A 12,478-nucleotide genomic window follows, 5' to 3' on the forward strand; every position below is an offset into this window, starting at 1 on the left:
CGTGATTGGCTTTCTGCGGTGGAAGCGCCTCTACGGCGTTGGTCTCGAGACTTCCTCTCCGTCGGGCCAATCGGAGGAGCCGCAACGCTGCGCAAGCGCACGATGGATCGGTATTGAAGTCCTTGAAAAATCTGGACTGTGAATTGGGCTTCTGAGACGGTGGGATGCTTGCGGCAGTTCGAGGGCTAGCCCGGGTCGGGCTGAGAGGTGATCTTGCTTAATTGCCTGACTCTAATGGGAGAATTGGGTGAAGTTTCTCTTTGCTGGTGGGGCAATGTTGGTTATTAGTACTGTTGGTAGAAGGGCATCGATTATTTCTGGAGGACATGTCTTTTTTTTTCTTCCCACGGGTTGCCGGGTAATGTAGTCCGCTAAGGAGATTAGGGAACTGTAACAGTCTTTATAACTCCCTCACCAAAACTACAATTCCCGTGATTCTGAAAAGATGGAGCCATGGACAGTTACTGTATATACCGTAGTGAGAACGAACACTTCTTTCTATTATGTACATGAACTTAACCGTGGTGTCTCTTCCTTGTTCTGTCGATTTCTTTTGCTCTGGGGTTCCTAAACATATTTGTCCACTGTTTTAATCTAACACAATTTGGAATATAATCTATCCCAAATAAACGTGCAAATTACGGTTCACGTGTTTTTATCATACTAAAATGAAAACTTATTTTGGAGCAGTGTGATTTTATTCAGTTTTCCGGAATGAACAGTGTTAAAAGCTGCCTAGTATTTTAAAGCATCTCTCCGTAGAAATATCTACGAGAAAATTCATTTAAATCCCACATATGTAGTCTTTGCTCCTTAGATGAGAACAATATTTAAACATAACATTTTTGTGTATGAATCTCTAAACTATGAAGCAATAGTTGTTTAGTTAATAGTAGTTGTTCTGAAATCTTTTCAGTAGCATTATCTTTTCAGGGATTTCCTGTTAAACATCCAATGGAACATTAGCTTTGGTCCACTTCCAATTGTGATGATCGTTGCATAATTTGTTTATTAACATAAAGAATAATATATAATTTTATAGACTTTTTTTCAATTTTGTAGCTGCTGGGCGCCCTGCAGTCCTATTGCAGACCCGGTTTGAAGGAAAATCTTCTGCTGAAACTAAGCGTAAGTCTGATTTACTTAATACTCAAGCAGCATTTTCAATATGGACAGTTTAGGTAGGTCAGCAGTCTATTTCAGTGCATCTAGAACATTGATTTTGTGAGTGGCTAGAGAAATTCCAAAATATTGTATCTAATTCCTGCTTAAATTCCTGCTTAACACTGCAGTGTTTCCCTAATTATAAATGTTAAGATATTGCTGGATTATAATTCCTTTTATTTTTGCTAGGGATTGTGGAATTTGTAATCCAACAATATATGGACATCCTAGAATGGAACCACTAGTTCCTTCATGTTAGTATATTTGACTTTCAATTATTGCAAGACATCGTTACATGTAAGGCATGTCATAATTTGTGGCCAAGTTTAAAAATTTTAGGAGTGTTTTAGTGGTTTTTGTGTCTGGAATATCTCATCCAAAAAATAATTGTCTTTTTAGCAGTTCTTTTTAATATTGTTAATTGCTTTTTAAAAAATGTTAAAATATCTTGAACTGGTTTCTGCAGGCTATAAAAGATTGGGGTGTGGGATAAAACATGCTCAGATTAAATTCTAGGCCAAAGGAGTTATTGAAACATATTGGTTCTAGTTTTGTTTCAGTGAGATTTCTGGATGAGATTGCACTCTCCTTCTGGACTTAGAGTACCTGGTAGCACAGTGGGTGAAGGCTCTGACTAATGTAGCCCTTGTATAGATGCATCTGGTACAACTTTATCTGCACTAAGGAGCAGTGGTGCCAGTAACCTGTGGTTAGATTACTGCAATGTACTCCATATGGAGCTGTCCTTAAAGATGATGAAAAAGGTACATAGTTTGTGTCAGTCTAGCTGCTGATAAACATATTAACTTTTTTTGCAATGTAACTTGTTCTTTGGCTGATGTACTCATTATAAATTTCTGAACTGAATTCAGAATTGTGATGTTTTACACAGTAGTACATCAAGTTATTGATGAGATTCTATTTTTCCTTCAAAATGATTACTTCTGCTCGAACATCATTTGAAAAACCTCTCAGGGTTCATCTCTGCAATAAGTAAAGGGACCTTGGACTTGGAGGCAGGCTTTCTCTGCCGTTGCCTGCCTCTGATGGCATGGATCTCCTTACTCTTATAATACACCTGAACTGTTGTATTGTCAATTGTATTGTCAGTCTTCTGTAAAGCCCACATTTGGTGTATGTGGATTTTTTGTTTTAAATTGTTGTTTTAAATCACGTTATTGTAAACTGCCCAGAGTTAGCAGATTGTGACAATGTTCAAGTACTATAAATAAATGTGTCTTTTGTTACCCATTTACAAATGTTGAAACATTTACAGTAAAAACCCTTTTAAACTTGTCTCATTCAGGTTATCTTCCCAAATAGTACATTCCCTTTGTGGAAAGCTGAATGTTTTAGGCATCAGTCCATTTGGTGAAAATAAAATTCTTACTTCCTCTGAGTCTCTTGGTTCAAGCATAGTTGGAATAATTTTATGCTTGCTTTAGTTCTATAGTAACATACTAGCCATGGTAAAAGATTACTGATACCATCACCCCCTCCCTACACATGTAAACTGCAATCACTACCAAACAGGGTGGATTTGATTTAAATCGAGTCGATTTAAATCATGATTTAAATCACTAGTAAAAAGACTTGATTTAAATCAACTTGATTTAAATCATAATTTTTAAAGAGCAACTGTCATCTCTGCTACTCCTTTGACCTGCTGTTGACTCACCGATAGTCTCAGTGTTGCAGAATATACAGTCTTGTGCTACATAACTAAGCTCCATTTCATGCTGAATAAACTAAATTATTTATGTATCTTAAATAGAAAACTATCTTACAATAGATTTTTACCCCAAAAGTTTTTTATTAAAATAAATTCAATAAAAATAAAAAAAAATCTGATTTAAATAAAAAAATCCGATTTAAATCAAAAAAATCTGATTTTTTTGATTTTTTAAAAAAAATCATTGATTTTTATCCACCCTGCTACCAAATCTATGAGATGTCTCCCCCCACGCCCAGCCACATATTTACCAACTGGTGCCCTTGTAAGGAAACGATCACAGCAAGTTGAAGTGTTCCTGAGTGGTGACTGGGAAAAAACTCAATCAGAAACCTATGGCCCAGTAAACCAATTTGTTTCTATTCACTGACTATAACTCAAACATACCATGCATGCTAGCCTAATAGGAAGAGATAAATAATAATAAGTCCATATGGATGGGTTTCTCTGAAAATATTCCAGTGTCATACTGTAATTTCCACTGGGCCTGCCTTTTCTTTGTCTTGCCTTTGAAATGTACTGTAGTGGGCAAAGCTCTGGTTCTCCTTTCACTCAGGGTCACACATCGAGTATCAAAGGGGTCCAGTATATACTGTATTATTGCTTAAATGCATGCACATACAATTATGTTGTATTTTCAAAGTGATTTAGTTGCTTTATGTGAGCCAGGTTTTGGCCCCGGCTATTATTTTCATAACTTGTTAATTTTATTTTTATTGTTTTTTTTTAATTAATAAAAGAAGAGCAAAACACAAAACTATTATTTTCCTAACTTACCATTCTGAACTTTATTTTTAGCCACAATTAGACCCAAGGATGAAATAACACAGAAACAGCTGTCTGCCTTTGGAGAATATGTTGCTGAAATTCTGCCTAAATATGTTCAACAAGTCCAGGTGAGTTCTGCCAATTATTTGTCTTAAATTAGGAAATGCCAGCTCACTTTGGAATGAACATGTATGCTAAAGAGTACCTAGAAAGGCACAACAATTTTTTTCTGCTGCAATTATGCAACCTAAGTTTAAATTATTTTCAGTTCTCACAATCCAACCACTTTTATCTTTGTTTATATCATTGTTTTTATCGTTATATCCTTATGCTTATATCCTGCCTTTTCATAAATAAATGTATTAAGTAGTATTTAAATGAGTACCATAGTAATGAGCAGCTAAAGTGGCACTTCAGTGGGAAGCAGGAATCAATCCAGTCCTGGATTAAATATTCTTACTTAATTGTTGAAATTACTCCACAACTCTTGTTGGATTGACCACCTAAAGCTGACAGATAATTTCAGATCCTCCTGGGAAAAAGTAACAAAAAAGACAAAAAGCTATCATGGTTTTCCAGTAATGCTATTTTACTATTAGGGCTAGATGAAGCTAAACTAGCCTTGAGATAGAGGATTTTAGAAGGTGGAAGTAGAAACTGCTGCCTTCCCATAGGATATACTGTATGTATAATTAATCAAATTTTAGTCCCAATCACTTCATATTTATACCAAATAGCACCTATAAATTTAGAAGGGCTTTAGTCTGTTTTGATGCTTTCTCACATCTGTTTTGTAAAGGGGAATATAAAGAATTTATTTTGAATATTGTCCTTGCAGCACAGTGAGATAGAAACTATAGCCTATGTTCTTCTTTATTGCCAGATTTACAGGGACATTTATCACCAGCTGGGTATCCCTCTTAACTAAATTTCCAAGTCTTTCTATTATTTCTATTTACACTATCAGATGATCAAAATAATTCTTTGTCTCTTAAAAAGTAAGAAAGTTGTTATATTATGTATAAATTCCACCTAAAATGGCCAATAACAATTATTGCTGCAGTTAGTTGCTAAATTTACTTTTTTTTTTTAAAAAAAAATGTTATTTTACACACACACACATATATGCTACCACTTTAAACCCTAGTTATTTTTATACCAGGTAGATTAAATTATTGGCATAATGGTGGTTTTAATTTTAAGATTGTAAATTTTGCTAGTCAATGACTGAAATAAAAGTTAGCACTAAATAAGCCTGCTTAGCACTGCAGTTTTCATAAGAAGCTAATCCCTTTAACTTTTTTTTTCTCTACCAGATAACATGTTTCAGTGAGCTGGAAATTTTAATTCATCCAGATGGAATCCTTCCTGTGATAGCTTTTCTGAAAGAGCACACAAATGCCCAGTTCAGAAACATAATTGACCTAACAGCAGTCGATATTCCAAGTCGGCAATACCGTTTTGAAGTAAGCTCTACATTTCAATATGTACTGCCTGTAGAATTCTATGATAAGTTTAACACAAAGGCTACTAAGGTTAAAGTGTTAGGGTTAGCTTGTCTGGTCAGAAAATGTGAAAGTATTCTTCTTGTATATTCACATATTTAGAATCCACCTAGCTTCATGTTTCCTGACTTCCAGGTGTCCTATCAGGAAGTTTTGGGACAAAGGTGTTTTCTTCACCTTCTGTAGATGGAAATTGTTACCAAGGCAGAAATGTTTCTTATATTTAACATTATGAACCATACGAAGTAAAAAAAAAACATTTTTTTTTTAATTTGATTTATATGCCGCCCTTCTCCGGAGACTCAGGGTGGCTTACAATGCGTTAAGCAATAGCCTTCATACTTTTGTATATTTTTTTTACAAAGTCAGCTTATTGCCCCCACAAACTGGGTCCTCAGTTTACCTACCTTAGAAAGGATGGAAGGCTGAGTCAACCTTGAGCCTGGCAAGATTCGAACTTACTAATTGCAGACAGCTGGAGTTAAATTACAATGCATTAGTCTGCTGAGCTATCCAGGTTCCTGGATTTATTACATTTATTTTGTAAAATTTGCAAGAAAGTTCCTTAGTTGTTTAAAATTGTCTTGGGAAGGCTGTTTCTCCCTCCCCACAAGAAGATATTATAAGAAGCTTTATTTTACTATAGCTGAAAAAAAGCATTAGCTTCTCTGTAATGATTTGCTTGTGTACATTTTCTTAAATGAATATGACAGCCATTTAGGATTCAAAAGTGCAAGGCAATGTATGAGATTCAAGGGTGCTAGGCAGAGGTGGTATTCAGCAGGTTCTGACCAGTTCTGGAGAACCGATAGCGGAAATTTTAAGTAGTTCGGAGAACCGGTAAATACCACCTCTGACTGGCCCTGCCCCCATCTATTCTCTGCATCCCGAGTCCCAGTTGATCAGGAGGAAATGGGGACTTTGCAGTAACCTTTCCCTGGAGTGGGGTGGGAATGGAGCTTTTACAGTATACTTCCCTGCCACACCTACCAAGCCACATCCACAGAACCGGTAGTAAAAAAAGTTTGAATCCCACCACTAGTGCAAGGAGAAGATTCAACGGTGCACAGAGGGGTGTGAGGGAGGTGCATGAGTGTATAAAAGAGGTACAGTGAGTGTTGGGAAAGGTGCATGAGGGTGGTATGTGGGAGGTACAGTGAAGCTCAGGGAAGGTGCACAAGCCTCTCAGAGAGGTGCAGTTCACCTGATGTGTGTGTATGCGCTGTGGAAATTAAATCTTCACTGAATCCATTCAAAACAACCATGACTGCTGGGGAATGTTTGGGTAGAGTCCTCATCTGCTCTGCTCATTCTTTCAGTGTTTTGAGAATGCTGTGTATCTTAGCCAGAATGGGAAGAAGGCTAATCGGCATCCTCTTTTGTATCTGATCTTTGATTCAAAATATAACACGGGCATTTTTTGCTGTTTTATAACTGCTCCTGGTTCCTGGTGATCTTTTCATCGCCTTTTTGATCTTTTTCCTATCCATCAAAACTGTGAAGATGATGGAATGGGCCAGTCCTTCTTGTGCTATAATATCCACATTCTTTCTGGGATCATACGCTTTGATGATCTTCACCTTCAGATCAAATCAATGAGTTTCCCTTGCTGCTGCTTCAGCTGAACTGGACTGCTTTCTCTTTTCCTTTGAAAATATTGCAAGCGAAAATAAGTTTCTAAGAGCTCATTGCAAAGTACTCTAGGTAAAGAGAAAGAGAGTTGAAGAGATAGATGCTTAAACAATTTAACAATTTAATTTATCTTCAGTGTTAGGGTAGGGGAGGCAATAGTGTTTTCCTTGCCTGTTAAAAACTTCATTCCCTGGATATAGCATGTGAATGCTCGCTGCTAGCAGACAATTTAAAATATTCTGCTAGCTTATTTTAAATTTGTTTATTTCTTATATTAAATATTTGGTTATACAGTCTGCCTTTGTTTTGAAGTGGCTCCCCCCTTCACGGTCACTTTGTTTCTATTATAGCCTATGCAAAACAATCTAATTTTTTTTTACTATTGGAGAGAGCGAACAACTGTGATGGCCGGACTTTACATGCAGTCCATTTGTGAGGAAAAGCCAGGGTTCACGGGAAGGGATATAAAGTCATAAAAATAGTTTACAGAGTTGAAGATCAGGAGTTTAGAGACAATAATTCATACAGCAATATTCCTTCACTGGTTATTTTATCCTCTTACTATGCAGATGATCTCTGTCACACTCAAAAGCACACACTCAAAAATATATAACCCTCCCCTTCCAGCAGAAACAACAAGAAATAAGTTGGGGGAAGATAGTTACTTTGAGAAAGAAAAAGCAAAGAGGGAACAGAGAGAGAGAGAGGAAGAGAAAGAGAGAGAGGAAGGAAGGAAGGAAGGAAGGAAGGAAGGAAGGAAGGAAGTATTGACATATGTACTTGTACGAAAGAAGGGAGAGGCGAATGAAAGAAAATTACCAAATACAAATTTGCTACATAAACAAGGTTCCTGAATAAATGCCGGTAGGTTTCAAAAAAGACAGCAGGACATGCAATCGGATTGCTAATACAAGATGGAGCATAGAGAGAAGAAGAAATGAAAGGAGAGGAAGAGGTATTTGTTTCGATGACTACAACAAAGTATTTGTGTAGAATATAGGTCAGGTGTCAAATTCAAGGCCCGGGGGCCAGATCCGGCCTGCAGGATGCTTAGATTTGGCCCATAGGGCCACCCTTGAAACAGCAAAGGACCAGCTCATAGTGCCTCTGCCAGTGAAAACGGAGCTCTGGAGGGCCGCGGGTGGCCCTCCAGAGGTCTGTTTTTGCTGGCAGAGGGTTGCGGGAGGCTGTCACAGCTGAAAACAGAACTCAGGAGCCCATTTTCGCTGACAGAATGCTCGGGCCACCACTGGCACCTCTGACACAAGTGACGTCGAGCTGGCCACACCCCTGATGTAGATCATGCCAGAATGTGGAATGTATTAAGCTTAGTAGTTGCCAGAACCCCAAATATTTATAATAAGAATTCAATTTCTTATTATAAAGAAACAGAATAGTTCAGAATAGGAAAGAGGATGAGCCAAGAATGAGTATTGTTTCCATAACGTTTAATTTTATGTAGTGAATATAAGAGTGACCGGGTTGAAAGAGATGATGGCTGCAATTAAAGTTACAGTTGAAAATGTTAACAATTGGAAATATATGCAAATGACATCACTTTGTTAGCTAAAAAATCTTAGATTATTATGAAAGTGAAAAGTAAAAAGTAAAAAATAGAAAATGAATGTTAAATATTAAAACAACAAGGCTAAAGTCTGGCATTATCAAGATGAGTGGAGTTCTGTGAAACCATGTTTCTTCTACGGTATCCAGAGGATTTTTTTCAGCTAAAGTTTAAAAAAAAAAAAGCAAAGCCAGTCAGATCACTACAAAACAACATTTTGTAAAACACTTATATCAGAAAAAGTAAGATCTATCTTCCCTCCCATTTTGGATGTGGGTAAATCAGACTGTTACTGTCAAAGCGGAAATTAGTGAAACAAGAACTCTTGATTCTCAGCCAAATAAAGTTGCTTGTAAATAAAGATTAGATGACAGTTTGCTTCAGAATCAAGAAAAGATCAGCCCAAAGTTAATTTGCTCGCAGAGGAATCGGGGCAGAATTTGATCCTTGTGTTGTCACGCGTACATATGGATATGTGTGTCTGTTTCTCTATGGGTGTGTCTGTATAGCTATCTAGAATTTCCTCTAAACTTCCAGATTCAAACGTTTTTGATCTAATCTTGTGTGAGTTTTCTTTGTGAACCTGTTGTGAAGCCTGGACAATTACTCCAGGTTTGGAGGATAATTTAAAACAACTCATAACGATTTTACAGGTGGAGCACTGTTCAATTTAACCGTGTCTGTTAAATGTCTCTGAAAAATAATTTAATATTGATCTGCACTGGACTTATTTGCACAGATGTTATCCCTGTTGAGATTTATCCTTTACCCCTGACTTTTTATTTATTTATTTTTTTGCTGCACCTTGTCATTCCAATTTTGATTTTGTTAACTCATGAGTTTGCTAAGCAAGCATCTTTTAATCCATAGTTTCAATTCTTTCTTCTTTTTACAGTGTCTAAAATCTGTTCACTTCAATATTTTTACTTTTTTTTGTCATAGATTGTCTACAATTTCTTATCTCTACACTATAATTCCCGAATTCGTGTGAAAACATATACTGATGAACTGACACCAATTGAGTCTATAATACCATTATTTGAAGGGGCAAATTGGTATGAAAGAGAGGTAAGCATTAGGGATGATAATCCTGGGAATCTAGTAAGGAATTGGTTTCTTTCCCATTGCTGTTTATTAACCCATTTGAGAATATTCGTTCATTCATTCATTCATTTATGCAAGAAAATGTATATTGTTGCCCAACTCATTCACAGGAACTTTGAACAGCTTACAGTAATATTTGCAGGTCAGCCATTCTGACACTTGCAGTCTAGATTACTTGTAAATCTTTTAGGAAGTGATAAATGTTCATTCCTTCCATTTTTTTGCCATGCATGCTAATATTCTTATTTCAAGGAATGTACTAGTGCTTCTATACTGTGGAATACTTTCTCAAAGATGCTGATTGTACTGTATATTAGAAATGCAATCTAAAATCTTCATATAAATACAGAGGAGAATTTTGATTATCCAAATCACTTTTTCTCTTTTGACGAACAGCTGTTATCTTAATGGTAAGATTTAGGATGAATAAAGAGTTTACCAAATGGGGAAAAAAGTTTTATGTTGACTCGAGCTAAAAGCAAATTGAGTAATTCAAATAAGCACCATCTTTTTCACAGAGCCAATCTCCGTTACAGAGCCAATCTCTGTTAGTGTTGCAAAAGGAAAGTATAGCATCATAGGTGAATGGCATGCCAAGATGAGTTGTGATGGGCCATATTTGATGACTCTTCATTTAAATCTTTCCAGATGTGCAGGATTTGTGTTTATTGGTTTGGGGATCAAGATTTATACAAATGGAACAAAATGGGGATACTCTGTTCCAGGCAGAAATATTGGCATAGGGGAGAAAAAATCAAGGACATCAGTGTCTCAGAGAAAAGAAGGAAAATAGGGGAAAGAAGGCTGGTAGGGCACACCTTGCTGGGATCCTGGCAGCATCAATTGAGGGCAAAGAAGACATACAAGCTGTTGGGAAGATGGGAGGGAGGCAGGTCAGTGGAATATATTATGTCAGGAGTTGCGGAGTGAAGGGAGTAGCATCCACCAGCCTTGGCCTATGCAAGCCATCTAGATTTTGTTTCATCTGAAACCTATAACAGGTAATATATTTTCTGGATTTTATTTTTGCCAAACTGGATGATCTGGTTTGTTCCAGTTTCAAAACAAAATGTTTTCCTCATTTTGTGCTTACCTCTGGTGATTTACTTCGACAATGGTGAAACAGTGGTTCTGTTGCTCAGAGTAACTTCTGGTGAGATGGGACAGCTATATAAATTTGATAAATAAATAAAACAACTGATAGTTTCGTAGATCTCAAGCATTTGTTAATTTAAGTTCCAGTTGTTTCTATCAGCTGCCTACATTCCTAGCAATTAATAGCTAATATTTCCTGTTTGGAAAATCATCCAAATCAGGCTAATCAGGTAGCGTCTGTAAAGTCAACATCCTGAGCTGTTCACTTACCCAATTTCTGTTTTTCTAGGTCTGGGATATGTTTGGAGTATTCTTTGCCAACCATCCAGATCTGAGGCGAATCCTTACAGATTATGGTTTTGAAGGTCATCCTTTCAGGAAAGATTTTCCTCTTTCTGGATATGTGGAGGTATGAATAAGATAATGATTTACAAAGTCATTTCACAACAGACTGAGCATCCATAATGTGACTTTTTTGATTTTGAGGAATAGAAAACTGGGCTTCCCGTGGAATTCTCTTGTGAGGTAGACAGGAGAGCAAGCAAGAACGGGCTAATCCAGGAGTGGGAAATCTGTCATCCCTCATTGTCCATCTGGGTTGGAGGCGGCTGAATATTTGCACCACCAGAGATTCCCTCTTCCCTCACCGATTCTCCATTCAAAAGCAGAGCCAGCAAACTGATCTGAGGAAAAAAATGCCATCCCTGTATTTAGAATCTGTCATCACCCGTATAACAAATATTTTGCAGGCAAATTTAAGGTATAAAATGCAAGGATGAAATAATTTCCCAAAGCGGCTTTGAGCAAACCAGCTTCCTTTATCTTCCTGAACAGTACACTGACCTGCTGTCTTCTGGTTTCCTTTACAGTACCTATTCAGTCATAATAACAAACATAAACAAAGCAGAGCCCATCTGGTCCTGCATTGCAGAGGCCATCCAGATGCATTTAGGAAGCTCACAGATATACAAAGGGGATGATAAGTCTTCTTTTGTCATTGTTGTCTGGTAGCTGGTTAACTACTGAAAATATGCAGTTGTGATTTGCCAATTAGGAAATAGTTTCAAGACAAACAGCCTTGCACAACCAGATCTTCTATGGGCTTGCACAAATGCTAGTCATACTCCACTTCTAGATTGAGGCTACAAATGACCATTCATTCATTGGTTGGGATGTGAAGCCGAGGACTGAGCATGAAAGTCTGGAGTAGCATCCCCAAAAGACAGAGACAAGGGAGGTTTTATTGGCAAAGATGACATTTTAGTATTGAATAACAATCCACTTGTATATATCAAGGGGAAAAATGACTTGCAAAAAATCCAAATGCCTCTTATAGCCACCCTAGATAGTCTTCACCCTTCATTTTAACATTATTTCTCCATTATTAGGTCAGGTATGATGATGAGGTGAAGCGAGTGGTCGCAGAGCCATTGGAATTGTCTCAGGAGTTCCGCAAATTTGATCTGAACAGTCCTTGGGAGGCTTTCCCTGCCTATCGCCAGCCTCCCCAAACCTTGAAGATAGAACCAGGGGAGAAGAAAGGAGATGGGAAACAACAGTGAGAAGGCGGGAGGGGATGGGTACATTTGCAATCCCTCTGCCCAATTATGTATTTATATATAATAAAAAGAAATAAAACTCGGTGTGAAGTTTCTGCTTATCTCGCGTACGGGAGAAATTGGTAGTGAAATGAAAGAAAATGTTATTTATAAAGTGAAATGAGTTGTTAATTGCGTGGTGGCGCAGGAGTTTGAATGCAATATTGCAGGTTAATTCGGCTGACTCCAGCAGTTCGATCCTGACCGGCTCAAGGTTGACTCCGCCTTCCATCGTTCCAAGGTTGGTGAAATGAGGACCCAGATTGTTGGGGGCAATATGCAGACTCTGTAAACTGCTTAGAGAGGGCTGTAAAGC

The 12,478-nt window shown here is 37.4% G+C and overlaps 1 protein-coding gene across 1 annotated transcript; it reads left to right on the plus strand.

Moving 5' to 3' along the window:
• Nucleotides 1-69: 69 nt before the first annotated feature.
• On the plus strand, nt 70-12,201 carry NDUFS3 (NADH:ubiquinone oxidoreductase core subunit S3). The gene is made up of 7 exons (XM_070931246.1): nt 70-207; nt 1,063-1,128; nt 3,695-3,792; nt 4,981-5,130; nt 9,308-9,433; nt 10,854-10,973; nt 11,953-12,201. Exons 1-7 carry the CDS (start codon nt 165-167, stop codon nt 12,124-12,126), a joined length of 777 nt encoding a protein of 258 aa, XP_070787347.1. The 5' UTR covers nt 70-164; the 3' UTR covers nt 12,127-12,201.
• Nucleotides 12,202-12,478: the final 277 nt, after the last annotated feature.

This window comes from Pituophis catenifer, unplaced genomic scaffold (genome assembly GCF_029215685.1).
Source record: "Pituophis catenifer annectens isolate HBS135680 unplaced genomic scaffold, rPitCat1.0.hap2 SCAF_1, whole genome shotgun sequence".
Taxonomy (NCBI): domain Eukaryota; kingdom Metazoa; phylum Chordata; class Lepidosauria; order Squamata; family Colubridae; genus Pituophis; species Pituophis catenifer.